Genomic DNA, 20,521 nt, shown 5'->3' with positions numbered 1-20,521 from the left:
CTCTTTCTTTCTTCTCTTTTCTTTCCTTTCTTTTCCTTTCTTTCCTTTCTTTTCCTTTCTTTCTTTTCTTTTCCCTTTCTTTTTTTCTTTTCTTTCCCTTCCCCTCTCTTTTTTTCCCTCTCTTTTTTCCCTCTCTTTTTTTTCCCTCTCTTTTTTTCCCTCCCCCTTTTCTCTTTTTCCCGACGGCAGCGCAATTTTACCGACAATATCCTGACAGGTGGGGGGTGTCGCACCCCCACACCCCCCCCCCCCTTTGGCGACGCCCCTGCACGTGTTAAAATCTTAGCTTTAACAAAAATGTTTCGAATTCAAAGAACTGATGAAATTAATTGTTGTCTAAACTAACCTACAGCTTATACACTATCATGTTAAAAGTCCATTAATCAATGGTTTATGAAAATACATCATCTCCATTTACAATGCACTCAATACTAAAACAAGTGATCTATTTGGGGTTTAAAAAACATCTCTATGATAAAATTATTTTTTTTACTCAACGGTATCCAGGATTCTACTGCATGATTTAAAATCCAGAATTAATTATAGCCATGGTCTCTCGACATACGCAGCCCATACCAGAGCTCAAGATTAGCTTTAAACATTTTCTTCTCGGGAAACCTTGTTTGAAATCTGCCGAGCCATTTGGAGATCCTTATTGTATCCCGATTGTACGTGGAAATTATCCCGCGATAGAGCATTTTGTAACAGGTCCTGCTATAATTTCTAGAAAACACAATCGGTAAGACTTTCGGGAAACCAGCTCAAAGTCAATTTTAATACCTTATTATACATATAAATCTCATGGGAATCGTGTTAGGATTGCGTAATACATGGTTGTAATGTTTGCAGACCGACAAGGTATCGGAGAGTGCCTTCGGCTGATTCCTCGAAAGTATTTGCGATTGTGTTGAGTCCTCCTAACTCTCCTTCAATAATCTTTATCATAATCAGTCACATTTATCATATATTGGGTCATGTTGGGTCAAGGGTGAGGGGTCAATTCTATCTGGAGATCCAAGCCTCCCAGACTTAGGCTTGCGACCAACGGGCGGCTTCATGGGAGCTTTATACTTGGGTCTGGGACCTTCCTGATCATTGCCCTTCGTAAACGAAAGATCTGTGTAAACCTGGTCTCCTCCGATGGTGTTTTCTGGTACCTCCAAGTTCATGTATATCAGTTCACCAGGAGCTTCCTTTCCAGGGGTCTCTGTGGACTTCCTAGAAGGTGAAGTTAGATTCAGGTACGCTGATGCTGCTTCAGGAGAACCTGTTCCCTTTGAAGTAGGCTGTTCACTCGAGTTATTATTCGTCATCCTTTCCAGCTTTCTAAGTCGATGGTACCCATAGAGGCCTAAAAGCAGGAACAGTACATACGACGCCGCCAAGATTGCTCCAAGTACTATTGAGACAGGTGAGAATGATCGACTGTTCTCAGCCGATGGCACAGGCATACCTTGAAAGACATGTTCTGGATGTCCCAATGAGGTTGTTGGGTCAAATCTGATCGTCGATAGCTGCAGAGCACCTGCAAGAAAAAAAAACATGAAATTTAGCTTCAATTAACTAAATTTTTAAAGTGCTTATGATCTGGTCGCTAAAAATCCTACTACATTATTTTCTGAATCTCGAATGTAGGGCTGTGAGCGCAAGTTGCAAGAGAGTTTTTCCCCTCGAGGGATGTAGGGGTGGGGGGGGGGGGTTGAGGCTCAATTATTAGATATTATATAATCAATTCCATCTAGCCTGATTAAATTATTCATCATTTAGTACCTCAATGGCTACAGTAAAAAAAAAAAAAAAACTATATTCCAGTGAAGTCCCGATACAACACATTTTATATTAATAACTGAGCTGAACTGAACTGAACTGAGCAATCACCTGTGTCTTTGCATATGACTCCAACATCCTGACTATGTGGACAGCTGTTCGCGTCAAAAGATGTGAAGGTACAGTCAAGCAGGCTGTTCTCTGATCCAAGACAGGAGATACCTTCCAGAAAGACCATTCCGATTCCTTCACCGAATGCTGCATTTTGTAGCACGTCTGAAGCATCCGTGAACCCCAGCATTCTACAGACCACGTCGGCCTCTCTCAAGCCCCATCCAGCACCACACAATGTTCCCCAGGATGTGTTGTAGAACACCTCAACCCGTCCTTCATTCCTGCTTCTTCCATCGCCAAGACGAACTTCAAAAAGCTCACTCGTGGTGTCTTCTGAAAAGCAGATCGTTTGAATAGATTAGCAAACCGTGGTGGTAGACATACATGGGCAAGTATAAAGTATGTCCTTCTTATTACTGATTTTTCTGGTAATATGTTATGGAATTTATGAACACAAATCTGCATTTTAAAAATCATTATATTTTGTGTTTTGTCCGATTCAAGTATTGCTATCAGTGTGATTAAGTCAACCAGATGTACTGAAACATTTGACGAAGTAGGTGCCATGTACAGCAACAACAACAAAATCTCCAATAATAATAGTGATAATATGAATAATGCCGCTTGTAAGTATCGGCTTGCATGGTGATGTAGATATACAGTAGGCTTGCGGTTGCACCATGTGAGAGAGGGGGATTGAGGAGTCCTAATATGATTATGATGATGTTTAACAGTGATAACTCTGTTGTTCTTAAATTAAATAAACATATTCGCGAATCAAAGAGACCACCGATGGGACTATAAATAAAAGAATAGCAACCGGTATATATATAAGTAGGCCTATATACATTTGTTCTGTTCATTCTTGCGGTTTACACTGATGAGCCGAAGACAAAAGCTTAACTGTGTCTCTATTCTCTGCTAGTGAAATATTACTTTTACAAAATAGTATTTATTCAAACAGAATACCGATAGAGCACGCCGCAGCAGCATCTTCTGCATGGCCACAGTTGTGAACTCCGAAGCCACTATGAGAGCATTCTGCCAAGCTGTTTTCTGTTCCAAGACATACGACGTTATCAAGGAGAATGGGGCCAGAACCTTGGCCGTAGGCGGCCCTTCCACGTGCACTCAATGTCCTGTTAAAACCGAGCATTCTACAGACAACCTTGGCATCCTTCGAATCCCAGTAGTCATCACAGATTGTACCCCAGGAGCCTTGGTATAGCACCTCAACTCGGCCTTCTCTGGAGTTTGGGCCATCTGCGAGGCGAACTTCAAGAGGACTCTCTGATAGTCGAGCATTCAGAGCAAAAAGAAGATAAAATTGATAAAAGTTCACAATTTAGTATCATATATGTTATAAATGCAAATGGGTATAAGGCTAAAAGTTTTGACAGAATTTGGGAAGGTCAGAAATTATGTCAGTGTGAGCTGAATAAACTCTAGTTATAATTTGAGCCATTTTAGAAATTTATATAGCCTTGTTATGGAAGAAAAATATATATGTATTTTGATATCAATTGAACCATTTAATAATGGAATTTAAATCATACTGACTTTAGGAGAACACATCGTCAACATTGACAGCTTTTTAACATTAGTAGATAAGATAATTTTGTGAGAAGCGGGGTATAGTTCATATCGAATAACATTAGAATAGTCAAAAGCCATTTTGAATAAGGTAATGATATATTACACAAATCAATTCGGTCAGTGGATTGTGACATTGACATGATGTCTTCTTCCTTGGGAAGTATAGCATATATAGTATGTCCTCTAAACAGAAAAGACCCTCTTAAGTTATATATTCGGAAGACAAATGAAATTTTAGTCATTTTGCGATTTGAAACGAATGGGAAAATTTGTCTGGCACTACATCACAATGACATTAGTGAATCGTTGAGTTTGAGGTACCTATACATGTACAGTGATTACAATTTCGAACAATTCATATCTTTCTTCTTTTTGTCCGATTTCGTTCTAACTCTTGCTTTCTTTTAGGGGAGTTACCTATTAATTTGGATTTCCCTTTATCAAATACGTCAACTCTTTAACGTTTGGATTCCATGAGTATAATCTCACCATGAGAGCAGACAACACCAGCGTCTTCATTATGTATACAATCATGAATCTCATATTCGTTGTGGGAGCATTCATCAAGGTTGCTTTCTGTCCCAAGGCATTGGACATTATCAAGAATGATGCTTCCAGAACCTGGTCCGTATCCAGCCATCACGACTGCTCTCACTGCGGTCTGAAAGCCAAGCATTCTGCATACAACTCTGGCGTCGTCCAAGTCCCAAAGATCATCGCAAACTGTTCCCCAAGAACCTTCAAAGAACACCTCAACGCGACCTTCTAAAGCGGTATGTCCACCAACTAGACGAACTAGCAGAATTGGATAATAAATAATGGGCGGAAGTTATTAACGGTTCTAGGGCACCTACCCCCTGGACATTAACCCCTGATAAACACCCCCATTCAACTGCCCCCAAGGACAACTGCCCCATAGGGCAACCACCCTCTAGGACGACTACCCCCTGGGACAACTACCCCCGGACAACTACCCCCCAAGTAAACTACACTAAGAAAACTACACCCGGACAACTATCCCCGAACAACTACCCCCGGACAATTACCCCCGGACAACTATCCTAGGTAGTTGTCCGGGCGTTATTTGTTCTAGGGGTAGTTGTTTGGGGGTAGTTGTCCAGGTGGTAGTTGTCCTAGGGGGTAGTTGTCCAAGGGGGTAGTTGTACGGGGGTAGTTGTCCGGGTGGTAGTTGTCCTAAAGGGTAGTTGTCCAAGGGGGTAGTTGTATGGGGGGAGCTGTCCGGAGAGTGGTTATCCCGTGGGTAGTCATCCTAGAGGACGGTTGCTCTAGGCCATCTAGGGGGTAGTTGTCCAAGGGTGTAGTTGACTGGGGTGGTTATCCCGGGTGGATGTCAAGGGGGTAGGTGTCCGGATTTGGTGATTAACAGGTATTAAACTTTTTAATATGGTTTTGAGCCATGGCAGAAAATCTTTGCCTGCTAAATGATGTGTAATTATTGATCTACAACTTCAATTTTTGTTCATCCCTCGGCCTGGTAGTGAAACATGGACTTTAGCCTCTGATACTAAGAAGCGTTTGGGAAAGTTAAGCTGCGAAATGTGGTTTTTAAGAAAATTGATGAAAATCCCTTGGAGTGCCAAAGTTGGTAATGAGGAATTTCTTAGAAGAGCTGGAGTGCAAAGGAAAATGATACGTGATATGTTGATTAGGCAGTTGAAGTTCACGGGGTATTACACGAAAAGAAGGCCTAGAGAATCTTGCTCTGACAGGGAAAATTGTGGGAAGGAGGAGGATACTTTGGATGGACAGCATGCAGAAATTGTTGGAAGAGAGAGGAGAGGAAGAACTGGGAGTGTTGCTAATAGAGAAGGCTAGGAACCGAGAGTGGTGGAACAGCATGACCGCCAAAGTCGATCGATAAAGCACTTGTAGAGAGAGATTTCTGACCTGTCTATACATTAGATGATTGAACAAAGTCGCCATCCTTGAGAGCTTAGCCGGCTATTCACCAAATATTGATTTTGTATCCATATTTTCTATAACAGAATGTTGATTATAACTTCCTCGTCACTAATTAACATGATCAATTTTGGTATAAATAGGCATCAATATGCTTGCTAGAGATCACCGATAACTGTATTAACCAAATCTATATTAATAAATCGCTCCTGAATCGCTCCCTCTTTGTTTATGGTTTATAACTTAACAATAAATGTTTCGGTTTCCACTGTAACACTTACATCTTTTGGCAAGACGTTTTGGAGGGGGTAATATTGTACAGCGCTTCGAAACATAATTATTAACCGCTATACATGTTATTATTAGGTGATACGTACGTAGACGTATCACCTTTTGATTTCGTCAAGATTTGTATTATTATTATTTATTTATTTATTTATTTATTAGGTGATACGTAACGAAGTCTACGTATCACCTTTTGATTTCGTCAAGATTTTTCTTTATTATTATTATTATTATTTATTTTTATTATTCTTCCTCGAATTTGTTCGCAAGATATCTCAAGACTGAATAAAGCCATTATCATGAAACTTGCCATGATGATAGATCTTAGTCTAACTTAGAACTGCGTGACTTTTTGGAAAGTCAAAATGATCGTGACGTCATCCAGGCGCCATTTTGTGAAAATCAACTAATGATCATATCTTCATAACGGAAAAGTATTTCTCATTCATAATTATCACGATTAAGATAAATATCCGTCCGGTCAAGTTGAGGTCAATAAAAGTGCGCAAATGCGCGCGTGCGCGTTCGTCCGCGCGTTTACGCGCGCGCAAAAATTTAAAATGCTCCAAATCATCCCAATTTTTTTTTGCATACGTTTCAGGCCATATGGAGCATTTGATAAAAAAATTACGCACACGCGCATGCGCGCGCGTTTTCGCGCGTACTGGCATTTTGCAACATAGAATCGTCGATTTTTTTCTGTCATCATATTCGGTACATTTTTCCAAGCATTTTGATAATTTGTTCACCTTTTATTAACGCAATGAGCGTCCGTCAAAGTTGACAGCACGCGCGGATTTGCGTTATCTTTATCCACAATACATGGGCAAAAACATGCCTATATAAAATTCATTGTAACTCTTTAGAATAGATAGAAACTCCTAATATTTTTTCATATTTATATAGATTATGAGTCGGAGATATGATTTCATGTCTCATTTTATCCTCAATTAACTCATGACGTCATCATAATGGCCTCCAAACTCAAAATTTTAATTTGCATATTATGACGTCAGCATATTTTTGGAAAGTTGATTGTATCTCTGTAAATATGGATCAATTTTCTTTTTAATTATGATATGTTCTAGCTGAGACAATTTTCTACAAATGTAGTATTCACAATTTTTATTTTTGACAAAAGTATCATGGTGTATTTTTGCGATTAAATGAGGCATGTCAATTTTTCGCATTTTGCGTGTATTCTCTATGGGACATGACTTTTTCTCAAAACTGGATTCTACACTCCTGTCTTTCGCGAGCAAAATCTCCGTTGTTTTAGCTTTGTTTTCGCTGAGCTTTGGATATGTTGTAGCTGAGACAATGAGCTATCAAACGTGTTCCCTTTATTTTTCGATTAGATGCCAGAATTATGCTCATATTTCACTTGCAAAGTAGGATTTCTGAATTCCATTTCCCGTTTACGTTTAATCGCTATGGGAGATGTTTTGGTATATCGGTAACGCACTTGACTTCCAACCTCGAGATCCCTGGTTCGAGTCCGGGTGTCTCCAACACTTTTTTTTTCTCACTTTTTTTTCCTTTTGACCTTCACTGTACCATCTCCTTTGATTATTTAAACACGTAGATTCGCAAATAATGTCATAAATAACGCTTTTTACTTTATTATTACCCTATTTTTACTTAATCCATTACTTTTTGCGTGTAATCCCTATGGGAGATGACTTTTTCTAAAATCTGGAGTCTACATTCCTGTCTTTTGCGAGCAATATCGCCGTTATTTCGGCTTGGATTTTGTTGATTTTTGAGTATGTTGTAGCTGAGACTATATGCTATCTAAATCAACCCTCATTTTTTCAATAAGATGTCATGATCGCGCTCATGATCATGATCATGATCATCATGATCATCATTATCATAATGATGATAATCATTTATCAGTTACATTTTCATTTCTTTGAATAAGATAAAAATCGTCAAAAGGTGTTCTTCATGATGTAAATTAGAGTCAAATGTGTAACTGGTTACTGCACAGGGTCAAAGGTCATATATTGTTTCAGTCTATCTTCCCTAGATCCATGATGATCAAGGAGACACAATTTAATCTTGACATATGACTAGATCATAATGGGAGAAGCATATGAATTGGAGAAGCATTTTACAAAATAATATATCGTGTAATGCATTATTCGTTATGTAGACCATTATCATACGTATCACCTAATTCGTCTAAGTGACGAATTAAAGTCTAGTTAGGTGATACGTACGTAGACGTATCACCTTTTGATTTCGTCAAGATTTTTATTATTTATTTATTTATTTATTTATTTATTATTATTCTTCCTCGAATTTGTTCGCAGGATATCTCAAGACTGAATAAAGCCATTATCATGAAACTTGCCATGATGATAGATCTTAGTCTAACTTAGAACTGCGTGACTTTTCAAAGACTCAAAATTATCGTGACGTCATCCAGGCGCCATTTTGTGAAAATAAACTTATGATCATATCTTCATAACGGAAAGGAATTTTTCATTCATATTTATCAGGAAGAAGATCAATATCCATCCGGTCAATTTCAAATCAATAAACGTGCGCAAATGCGCGCGTGCGCGTTCGTACGCGCGTTTACGCGCGCGAAAAAAATTAAAATGCTCCAAATCATCCCAAATTTTTTTTGCATACGTTTCAGGCCATATGGAGCATTTGACAAAAAATCACGCAAACGCGCATGCGCGCGCGTTTTTTGCGCGTACTAGCATTTTGCAACATAGAATCGCCGAATGTTCTCTATCATCATATTTGGTACATCTTTCCAAGCATTTTGATAACTTGTTCATCTTTTAATAACGCAATGAGCGTCCGTCAAAGTTGACAGCGCGCGCGGACCTGCGTTATCTTTATCCACAATACATGAGCAAAAACATGTCTATACAAAATTCTTTGTAACTCTTCAGAATAGATAGAAACTCCCAATATTTTTTCATATTTAGATAGGTTATAAGTTGGAGATATGATTTCATGTCTCATTTGACCCTCAATTAACTCATAACGTCATCATAATGGCCTCCAAACTCAAAATTTCAATTTGCATATTATGACGTCAGCATAATTTTGGAAAATTGATTGTATCTCTGTAAATATTGATTGATTTTCTTTTAAATTTTGATATGTTCTACCTGAGACAATTTTCTACAAATAAATTATCCACAATTTTCCATTTTGACAAAGGCATCATGGCGTATTTTTGCAATTAAAGAAGGCATGTCAATTTTTCACATTTTACGTGTATTCTCTATGGGACATTACTTTTTCTCAAAACTGGATTCTACACTCCTGTCTTTCGCGAGCAAAATCTCTGTTGTTTTAGCTTCGTTTTTGCTGAACTTCGGATATGTTGTAGCTGAGACAATGAGCTATCACAAGTGCGCCCTTTATATTTCGATTAGATGCCGGGATCATGCTCATATTTCACTTGCAAAGTAGGATTTCAGAATTCCATTTCCCGTTTACGTGTAATCGCTATGGGAAATGTTTTGGTATATCGGTAACGCACTTGACTTCCAATCTCGAGATCCCTGGTTCGAGTCCGGGTGTCTCCAACAATTTTTTTCTTCACTTTTTTTTCCTTTTGACCTTCACTGTACCATCTCCTTTGATTATTAAAACACGTAGAATCGCAAATAATGTCACAAACAACCCTTTTTACTTTATTATTACCCTATTTTCACTTAATCCATTACTTTTTGCGTGTAATCTTTATGGGAGATGACTTTTTCTCAAATCTGGAGTCTACATTCCTGTCTTTTGCGAGCAATATCGCCGTTATTTCTGCTTGGATTTTGTTGACTTTTGAGTAAGTTGTAGCTGAGACTATATGCTATCTAAATCAACCCTCATTTTTTCAATAAGATGTCATGATCGCGCTCATGATCATGATCATTATCATCATGATCATCATTATCATAATGATGATAATCATTTATCAATTACATTTTCATTTCTTTGAATAAGATAAAATCGTCAAAAGGTGTTCTTCATGATGTAAATTAGAGTCAAATGTGTAACTGGTTACTGCACAGGGTCAAAGGTCATATATTGTTTCAATCTATCTTCCCTAGATCCATGATGATCAAGGAGACACAATTTAATCTTGACATATGAATAGATCATAATGGGAGAAGCATATAAATGGGAGAAGCATTTTACAAAATAATATATCGTGTAATGCATTATTCGTTATGTAAACCATTATCATACGTATCACCTAATTCGTCTAAGTGACGAATTAAAGTCTAGTTAGGTGATACGTAACGAAGTCTACGTATCACCTATTGATTTCGTCAAGATTTTTATTTATTTTTAGGTGATACGTACGTAGACGTATCACCTTTTGATTTCGTCAAGATTTTTATTATTTATTTATTATTATTCTTCCTCGAATTTGTTCGCAGGATATCTCAAGACTGAATAAAGCCATTATCATGAAACTTGCCATGATGATAGATCTTAGTCTAACTTAGAACTGCGTGACTTTTTAGAGAGTCAAAATTATCGTGACGTCATCCAGGCGCCATTTTGTGAAAATCAACTAATGATCATATCTTCATAACGGAAAAGTATTTCTCATTCATAATTATCACGATAAAGATAAATATCCGTCCGGTCAAGTTGAGGTCAATAAAAGTGCGCAAATGCGCGCGTGCGCGTTCGTCCGCGCGTTTACGCGCGCGCAAAAATTTAAAATGCTCTAAATCATCCCAAATTTTTTTTGCATACGTTTCAGGCCATATGGAGCATTTGATAAAAAAATTACGCACACGCGCATGCGCGCGCGTTTTCGCGCGTACTGGCATTTTGCAACATAGAATCGCCGATTTTTTTCTGTCATCATATTCGGTACATTTTTCCAAGCATTTTGATAATTTGTTCACCTTTTATTAACGCAATGAGCGTCCGTCAAAGTTGACAGCACGCGCGGATTTGCGTTATCTTTATCCACAATACATGGGCAAAAACATGCCTATATAAAATTCATTGTAACTCTTTAGAATAGATGGAAACTCCTAATATTTTTTCATATTTGGATAGATTATGAGTCGGAGATATGATTTCATGACTCATTTTATCCTCAATTAACTCATGACGTCATCATAATGGCCTCCAAACTCAAAATTTTAATTTGCATATTATGACGTCAGCATATTTTTGGAAAATTGATTGTATCTCTGTAAATATGGATCAATTTTCTTTTTAATTTTGATATGTTCTAGCTGAGACAATTTTCTACAAATGTAGTATTCACAGTTTTTATTTTTGACAAAAGTATCATGGTGTGTTTTTGCGATTAAAGGAGGCATGTCAATTTTTCGCATTTTGCGTGTATTCTCTATGGGACATGACTTTTTCTCAAAACTGGATTCTACGCTCCTGTCTTTCGCGAGCAAAATCTCCGTTGTTTTAGCTTTGTTTTCGCTGAGCTTTGGATATGTTGTAGCTGAGACAATGAGCTATCAAAAGTGTGTCCCTTTATTTTTCGATTAGATGTCGGAATCCTGCTCATATTTCACTTGCAAAGTAGGATTTCTGAATTCCATTTCCCGTTTACGTGTAATCGCAATGGGAGATGTTTTGGTATATAGGTAACGCACTTGACTTCCAACCTCGAGATCCCTGGTTCGAGTCCGGGTGTCTCAAACAATTTTTTTTTTCACTTTTTTTTCCTTTTGACCTTCACTGTACCATCTCCTTTGATTATTTAAACACGTAGATTCGCAAATAATGTCATAAATAACCCTTTTTACTTTATTATTACCCTATTTTCACTTAATCCATTACTTTTTGCGTGTAATCCCTATGGGAGATGACTTTTTCTAAAATCTGGAGTCTACATTCCTGTCTTTTGCGAGCAATATCGCCGTTATTTCGGCTTGGATTTTGTTGATTTTTTAGTATGTTGTAGCTGAGACTATATGCTATCTAAATCAACCCTCATTTTTTCAATAAGATGTCATGATCGCGCTCATGATCATGATCATGATCATCATGATCATCATTATCATAATGATGATAATCATTTATCAATTACATTTTCATTTCTTTGAATAAGATAAAAATCGTCAAAAGGTGTTCTTCATGATGTAAATTAGAGTCAAATGTGTAACTGGTTACTGCACAGGTTCAAAGGTCATATATTGTTTCAATCTATCTTCCCTAGATCCATGATGATCAAGGAGACACAATTTAATCTTGACATATGAATAGATCATAATGGGAGAAGCATATGAATGGGAGAAGCATTTTACAAAATAATATATCGTGTAATGCATTATTCGTTATGTAGACCATTATCATACGTATCACCTAATTCGTCTAAGTGACGAATTAAAGTCTAGTTTTTATTTATTATTCTTCCTCAAATTTGTTCGCAAGATATCTCAAGACTGAATGAAGCCATTGTTATGAATCTTTCAATGATAATAGATCTTAGTCTAACTTAGAACTGCGTGACTTTTCAAAGACTCAAAATAATCGTGACGTCATCCAGGCGCCATTTTGTGAAAATTAACTAATGATCATATCTTCATAACGGATAGTAATTTTTCATTCATATTTATCATGGTTAAGATCAATATCCGTCCGGTCAATTTTAGGTCAATAAACGTGCGTAAACGTGCGCGTACGCGTTCGTGCACGCGTAAATGCGCGCGCAAAAATTTAAAATGCTCCAAATCATCCCAATTTTTTTTGCATACGTTTCAGGCCATTTAAAGCATTTCGCAAAAAATCGCGCACACGCGCATGCGTGCGCGTTTCCGCGCGTACTGGCATTTTGCAACATAGAATCACCAAATTTTCTCTGTCATCATATTTGGCACATTTTTCCAAGCATTTTGATAATTTGCTCACCTTTTATTAACGCAATGAGCGTCCGTCAAAGTTGACAGCACGCGCGGAATTGCGTTATCTTTATCCACAATACATGGGCAAAAACATGCCTATATAAAATTCATTGTAACTCTTTAGAATAGGTAGAAAATCCTAATATTTTTTTCATATTTGGATAGATTATGAAATGGAAATATGATTTCATGTCTCATTTGACTCTCAATTAACTCATAATGTCATCATAATGGCCTCCGAACTCAAAATTTTAATTTGCACATTATGATGTAAGCATATTTTTGGAAAACTGATTGTATCTCTTTAAATATTGATTGATTTTGTTTCAAATTTTGATATGTTCTAGCTGAGACAATTGTCTATAAATGCAGTGTCCACAATTTTTCATTTTGACAAAGGAATCATGGCGTATTTTTGCGATTAAAGGAGGCATGTCAATTTTTTACATTTTGCGTGTATTCTCTATGGGACATGACTTTTTCTCAAAACTGGATTGTACACTCCTGTCTTTCGCGAGCAAAATCTCCGTTGTCTTAGCTTAGTTTTTGCTGAGCTTTGAATATGTTGTAGCTGAGACAATAATCTATCACACGTGTGCCTTTCATTTTTCGATCAGATTCCGGGATTATGCTCATATTTCACTTGCAAAGTAGGATTTGAGAATTCCATTTCCCGTTTACGTGTAATCGCTATGGGAAATGTTTTGGTATATCGGTAACGCACTTGACTTCCATCCTCGAGATCCATGGTTCGAGTCCGGGTGTCTCCAACAATATGTGTCTTCACTTTATTTTTTGACCTTTTACTGTACCATCTCCTTTGAGTATTAAAACACGTAGAATCGCAAATAATGTAATAAACTACCCTATTTTCTTTATTACTACCCTATTTTTCACTTAATCCATTACTGTTTGCGTTTAATCTCTATGGGAGATGACTTTTTCTCAAATCTGGATTCTACATTCCTGTGTTTTGAGCAATATCGCCGATATTTCTGCTTGGATTTTGTTGATTTTTGAGTATGTTGTAGCTGAGACAAGTTTCCACGAGATTTATGTAGACTATTTAACATTATCATGACGTTATCATAGTCAAAAATTCAATCATAGGTGACATGTCAATTATCATATATAACAATCCTCAATCGGATACCTGAAGGGGGCGCTATACCACTTTCAATCATGGTCATCTGGAAGGCATTGTTCTCAATTGCATCTCTCTCTCCTCTCTCTTGCTCTTTACTTCTCCTCTAATGTTCTGCCCCTCTCCTTTTTTGGTCTGTCTCTGCATCTATCTATCTCTCTTCTCTTTCACCCTCTCCCTCTCTCTCTCTCTCTTGCCTTGCGTCCCCCTTATTCTCTTGGTCTGTCTCCCTCTTGCCCTACAGTTGAAACTTGACTCATGGATAGACCATAATGGGAGTAGTAAACGAATTATGAAATCGTGAAAATGCGTTCTTCATTATGTTACACATGAGCATACGTATCACCTAATTCGTCAAAGTGACGAATTAAAGTCTAGTTAGGTGATACGTACGTAGACGTATCACCTTTTGATTTCGTCAAGATTTTTATTATTATTTATTTATTTATTTATTATTATTCTTCCTCGAATTTGTTCGCAGGATATCTCAAGACTGAACGAAGCCATTGTTATGAATCTTTCAATGATGATAGATCTTAGTCTAACTTAGAACTGCGTGACTTTTCAAAGACTCAAAGTCATCGTGACGTCATCCAGGCGCCATTTTGTGAATATCAACTAATGATCATATCTTTATAACGAATAATAATTTTTCATTCATATTTATCATGATTAAGATCAATATCCGTCCGGTCAAGTTGAGGTCAATAAACGTGCGTAAATACGCGCGTGCGCGCTCGTCCGCGCGTTTACGCGCGCGCAAAAATTAAAAATGCTCTAAATCATCCCAAATTTTTTTTGCATACGTTTCAGGCCATATGGAGCATTTGATAAAAAAATTACGCACACGCGCATGCGCGCGCGTTTTCGCGCGTACTGGCATTTTGCAACATAGAATCGCCGATTTTTTTCTGTCATCATATTTGGTACATTTTTCCAAGCATTTTGATAATTTGTTCACCTTTTTTTAACGCAATGAGCGTCCGTCAAAGTTGACAGCACGCGCGGATTTGCGTTATCTTTATCCACAATACATGGGCAAAAACATGCCTATATAAAATTCATTGTAACTCTTTAGAATAGATAGAAACTCCTAATATTTTGTCATATTTGGATAGATTATGAGTCGGAGATATGATTTCATGTCTCATTTGATCCTCAATTAACTCATGACGTCATCATAATGGCCTCCAAACTCAAAATTTTAATTTGCATATTATGACGTCAGCATATTTTTGGAAAATTGATTGTATCTCTGTAAATATGGATCAATTTTCTTTTTAATTTTGATATGTTCTAGCTGAGACAATTTTCTACAAATGTAATGTTCACAATTTTTATTTTTGACAAAAGTATCATGGTGTATTTTTGCGATTAAAGGAGGCATGTCAATTTTTCGCATTTTGCGTGTATTCTCTATGGGACATGACTTTTTCTCAAAACTGGATTCTACACTCCTGTCTTTCGCGAGCAAAATCTCCGTTGTTTTAGCTTCGTTTTCGCTGAGCTTCGGATATGTTGTAGCTGAGACAATTAGCTATCAAAAGTGTGCATTTTATTTTTCGATTAGATGCCGGGATCATGCTCATATTTCACTTGCAAAGTAGGATTTCTGAATTCCATTTCCTGTTAACGTGTAATCGCTATGGGAGATGTTTTGGTATATCGGTAACGCACTTGACTTCCAACCTCGAGATCCCTGGTTCGAGTTCGGGTGTCTCCAACACTTTTTTTTTCATTTTTTTTCCTTTTGACCTTCACTGTACCATCTCCTTTGATTATTTAAACACGTAGATTCGCAAATAATGTCATAAATAACCCTTTTTACTTTATTATTACCCTATTTTTACTTAATCCATTACTTTTTGCGTGTAATCCCTATGGGAAATGACTTTTTCTCAAATCTGGAGTCTACATTCCTGTCTTTTGCGAGCAATATCGCCGTTATTTCGGCTTGGATTTTGTTGATTTTTGAGTATGTTGTAGCTGAGACTATATGATATCTAAATCAACCCTCATTTTTTCAATAAGATGTCATGATCGCGCTCATGATCATGATCATGATCATGATCATCACGATCATCATTATCATAATGATGCTAATCATTTATCAATTACATTTTCATTTCTTTGAATAAGATAAAATCGTCAAAAGGTGTTCTTCATGATGTAAATTAGAGTCAAATGTGTAACTGGTTACTGCACAGGGTCAAAGGTCATATATTGTTTCAATCTATCTTCCCTAGTTCCATGATGATCAAGGAGACACAATTTAATCTTGACATATGAATAGATCATAATGGGAGAAGCATATGAATGGGAGAAGCAAAATAATATATCGTGTAATACATTATTCGTTATGTAAACCATTATCATACGTATCACCTAATTCGTCTAAGTGACGAATTAAAGTCTAGTTTATTTATTATTATTCTTCCTCGAATTTGTTCGCAGGATATCTCAAGACTGAATAAAGCCATTATCATGAAACTTGCCATGATGATAGATCTTAGTCTAACTTAGAACTGCGTGACTTTTCAAAGACTCAAAGTCATTATGACGTCATCCAGGCGCCATTTTGTGAAAATCAACTTATGATCATATCTTCATAACGGAAAGTAATTTTTCATTCATACTTATCATGAATAAGATCAATATTCGTCCGGTCAATTTCAGGTCAATAAACGTGCGCAAATGTGCGCGGGCGCGTTCGTCCGCGCGTTTACGCGCGCGCAAAAATTAAAAATGCTCTAAATCATCTCAAATTTTTTTTGCATACGTTTCAGGCCATATGGAGCATTTGACAAAAAAATCATGCACACGCGCATGCGCGCGCGTTTTTTGTGCGCACTAGCATTTTGTAACATAGAATTGCCAAATTTTCTATTTCAGCGTATTTGGCACATTTTTCCAAGCATTTTGATAATTTGTTCACCTTTTAATAACGCAATGAGCGTCCGTCAAAGTTGACAGCGCGCGCGGATCTGCGTTATCTTTATCCACAATATATGGGCAAAAACATACCTATACAAAATTCATTGTAACTCTTCAGAATAGATATGAACTCCCAATATGTTTTCATATGTTGATAGATCATGAGTTGGAGATATGATTTCATGTCTCATTTGATCCTCAATTAACTCATGATGTCATCATAATGGCCTCCGAACTCAAAATTTAAATTTGCATATTATGACGTTTGCATATTTTTGGAAAATTGATTGTATCTCTAAAAATATCGATTGTTTTTCTTTAGAATTTTGATATGTTGTAGCTGAGATAATATCCTACAAATATAGTGTACACAATTTTCCTGTTTGACAAAGGTATCATGGCGTATTTTTGCAATTAAAGGAGGCATGTCAATTTTTCACATTTTGCGTGTATTGTCTAAGGGACATGACTATTTCTCAAAACTGCATTCTACATTTCCGTCTTTCGCGAGCAACATCTCCGTTGTTTTGACTTTTTTTTCGGTGAGCTTCGAGTATGTTGTAGCTGAGACAATGAGCTATCTCCAATGTGTACTTCATTTTTCGATCATATGCCGGGATCATGCTCATATTTTACTTGCAAAGTGGGATTTTAGAATTCCATTTTCGTTTACGTGTAATCGCTATGGGAAATGTTTTGGTATATCGGTAACGCACTTGACTTCCGACCTTGAGATCCCGGGTTCGAGTCCGGGTGTCTCCCCAAAAAAAATTCTGAACTTTTTTTTTTCTTGTTGACCTTTCACTGTACCATCTCCTTTAATTATTCGAACACGTAGAATCGCAAATAATGTAATAAACAACCCTATTTACTTTATTGTTTCCCTATTTTCACTTAATCCATTACTTTTTGCGTGTAATCCCTGTGGGAGATAATTTTTTCTCAAATCTGGATTCTACATTCCTGTCTTTTGCGAGCAATATCGCCGTTATTTCTGCTTGGATTTTGTTGATTTTTGAGTATGCTGTAGCTAAGACTATGTGCTATCTAAATCACCCCTCATTTTGTCAATAAGATGTCAGGATCCCGCTCATGATTATGATCTTCATCATGATCATCATGATCATCATTATCATAATGATGATAATCATTTATCAATTACATTTTCATTTCTTTGAATAAGATAAAATCGTCAAAATGTTATCTTCATGATGTAAATTAGAGTCAAAGGTGTAACTGGTTACTGCGCAGGGTCAATGGTCATATTTTTTTCAATCTATCTTCCCTAGATCCATAATGATCAAGGGGACACAATTTAAACTTGACATATGGATAGATCTTAATGGATGAAGCATTTCATGAAATAATATGATATCGTGTAATGCATTCTTTATTATGTAAACCATTAGCATACGTATCACCTAATTCGTCAAAGTGACGAATTAAAGTCTAGTTTTTATTATTATTTTCACTTAAAGGCATAGAAAATCGCAACGCAACGTAGGTGAATGCTATATGACACCCCCTCACCGATTTCATCTTCTCGTTCTAACCATTTAGCTACTGATTTTCTTAGGTCCGTCTTCAACGATAGCATTTAAGTATCCTACTTCTTTGATGCAATTTTAGTTCAAAAGTGTTGCAGTATCCGGAATGATTTATTGAAGGTATTCTGTAACATTTTAATCTTACAAATATGGTCATGCACTTTAATTGTTATAGCTTACTTTATCATTCTATGCATGTAGATTATCGTTTTCAGTGAGGTCTCATCAGCTATCCCTTTACAAGAGAATGATTGGTATATCGTTTTTAGAGCACACATCACCCACATCCTCGATACGTTTATAATAAATTATTATGAACTTATTATGAATATCGTGGCTGGACTCTCCTAAATCAGTCTCAAGTCATACCCAGCAAAATATGACCTTCGGCCTCGCCACATTGCATAACCAGTATGAGAATGAGTATCTCACCATTAGCGCAGACAGCACCAGCGTCTTCGCTATGTCCACAATTATGAATCTCATATCCATTGTGGGAGCATTCAGTAAGGTCGTGTTCTGTCCCAAGGCAATCGACATCATCAAGAATGATGCTTCCAGAACCTTCACCGTATTCAGCGCCCGTTACTGCTCTCACTGCGTTCTGAAAGCCAAGCATTCTGCATACAACTCTGGCGTCGTCCAAGTCCCAGGCATCATTGCAAACTGTTCCCCAATAACCTTCAAAGAACACCTCAACGCGACCTTCTAAGGCGGTTTGTCCACCAACTAGACGAACTTGCAGACCTAGATCTAAATAAAAAAGATAAATAGTGGGGCGGGAGTTGTAGGTATTTAGTCTTAATTTACGAACCGTAATTAAGATGTATTAAGCTTTTCAGTATGGTTTTGTGCCATGACAGGAAACGTTTGCTTGTTATTGCTGAATTATCCATTACTTCATGTTTCATCACCCCTGAGATGTCTGACTTGTCTTACATTACAGGAATGAAGAAGGTCGCCATCCTTCAGAGCTTAGCCGGCTATTTACCACAATTTTTTTTTTGTATCCATATTTTCGAGAACAGGATGTTAATATCAACCTCCTCGTCAGAAATTGGATATAAATAGGTTTCAACATGCTGGTTAGAGCTCACCAATAACTACATTAAAGGTACTATGTCCCATTTGCAGGCCCAATAAAAAAAAAAGGGTTAAATTCCTACGGCATTTGAAAGATGACACTAATTTAGAACTTCCCTAAAAAAGGTGGGGCTTGAAAATGTCTTAAAGTGGGAAAATAACGACTATAACCTGTCAAATCGACCATTGTACCGAATGGTCATACGTGTTATGCTGCGCAAAGATTCAATCAGTTTGATTTTGGCCATCACAAGAAGTGGGTTATTGATGTAGACAAACTTAATGCTCGTGTATCCTTTACAGCACATTTTATGTATGTTTTTACCAAAAAAGAAAGAAAGCGAGTCAGTCACTCAATAGTGTCTGACAGTGAAGTCTATATAGCAAGTAAACGGGTTTCCTTGCATAATTTGAATATTAGGACACTGCTAACGACCAATTTCACAGATAGGACACACATGACATATTCATAATTCCTGCAAAGTTCTACAGAATTTGAGGTTGGCTGCAAAAGGGACATAGTACCTTTCACTGTAATGATAAACCGCTCCATAATCGCTGCGCTATTCTTTAAAAGTACACAGCAAAAGTTTCGAGTCCCACTTTTGGACTAACATCCTTTAGGTTAATTCAACAAATACATAACATTATTATTATTATTATTATTATTATTATAAAAAGGCATGGAAAGTCGTTGTGTAGGTTTACGACAGGCCCTCAACGATTTCATGTTCTCATTAGAACAATCCAGCTAATGATTTTTTTAAAGCTACGGTCACATAGGTTCGTACGAACGATGTGTTCTTACAAATATCCCTGCTCGTACGACATCAAGAGTTCGTATAGAGATTCGTAAATTTGGCATATCGTCTGACGTCTTTCACACGGAGTTCGTATGAACGCCGTTATTTTTTTCGTTTTTTTTTCTCGTAAGAATGCCTTGAGTTCTTCTTACGTCAGACTTACGGCAATCTTACGAGTTAATAGGGACTTTTAGATTTGCACAACGGAGAACATGGAATGCCCTTTTAAGGCAATGTGACGTCCTTTTAAGACACTGACAGTGACATCACATTACCTTAAAAGGGCAGTCCACGTTCTCCGTCTTGCAAATCTAAAAGTCCCTGTTGTTCTCGCAAGATGGCCGTACGTGTAACTGACGGCATTCTCAGGTCATTCGTATGAAGATCTTACGATTTGTGTGTATATTGTGTCGGGTTGCAAAAGAGCACTGTATAACTTGCATAAAATGTGTACGTACACTTTACGAG

At 37.1% G+C, this 20,521-nt stretch overlaps 1 protein-coding gene across 2 annotated transcripts in view; it reads right to left on the bottom strand.

The window, feature by feature from the left end:
* Positions 1 to 263: 263 nt before the first annotated feature.
* Positions 264 to 20,521, bottom strand: part of LOC754303 (deleted in malignant brain tumors 1 protein) — a 28,432-nt gene continuing 8,174 nt past the window's right edge. Inside the window, exons 4-8 of one of the 2 annotated variants that reach the window (XM_030978380.1) lie at positions 18,600 to 18,920; positions 3,967 to 4,272; positions 2,851 to 3,171; positions 1,879 to 2,214; positions 264 to 1,525 (exon numbers count right to left, since the gene is read on the bottom strand). In XM_030978380.1, coding sequence (XP_030834240.1) covers positions 948 to 1,525; positions 1,879 to 2,214; positions 2,851 to 3,171; positions 3,967 to 4,272; positions 18,600 to 18,920 — 1,862 coding nt within the window. In that variant the 3' untranslated portion in view covers positions 264 to 947. The remainder of the gene's footprint in view (positions 1,526 to 1,878; positions 2,215 to 2,850; positions 3,172 to 3,966; positions 4,273 to 18,599; positions 18,921 to 20,521) is intronic. The other variant, XM_030978381.1, reaches the window with a different exon arrangement.

The sequence above is a fragment of the Strongylocentrotus purpuratus genome, unplaced genomic scaffold (assembly GCF_000002235.5).
Source record: "Strongylocentrotus purpuratus isolate Spur 01 unplaced genomic scaffold, Spur_5.0 spur5_scaffold_1, whole genome shotgun sequence".
Lineage (NCBI taxonomy): Eukaryota > Metazoa > Echinodermata > Echinoidea > Camarodonta > Strongylocentrotidae > Strongylocentrotus > Strongylocentrotus purpuratus.
The sequence above is the reverse complement of the archived record's forward strand: the minus strand, read 5'-3'. Positions and strand labels throughout refer to the sequence as shown.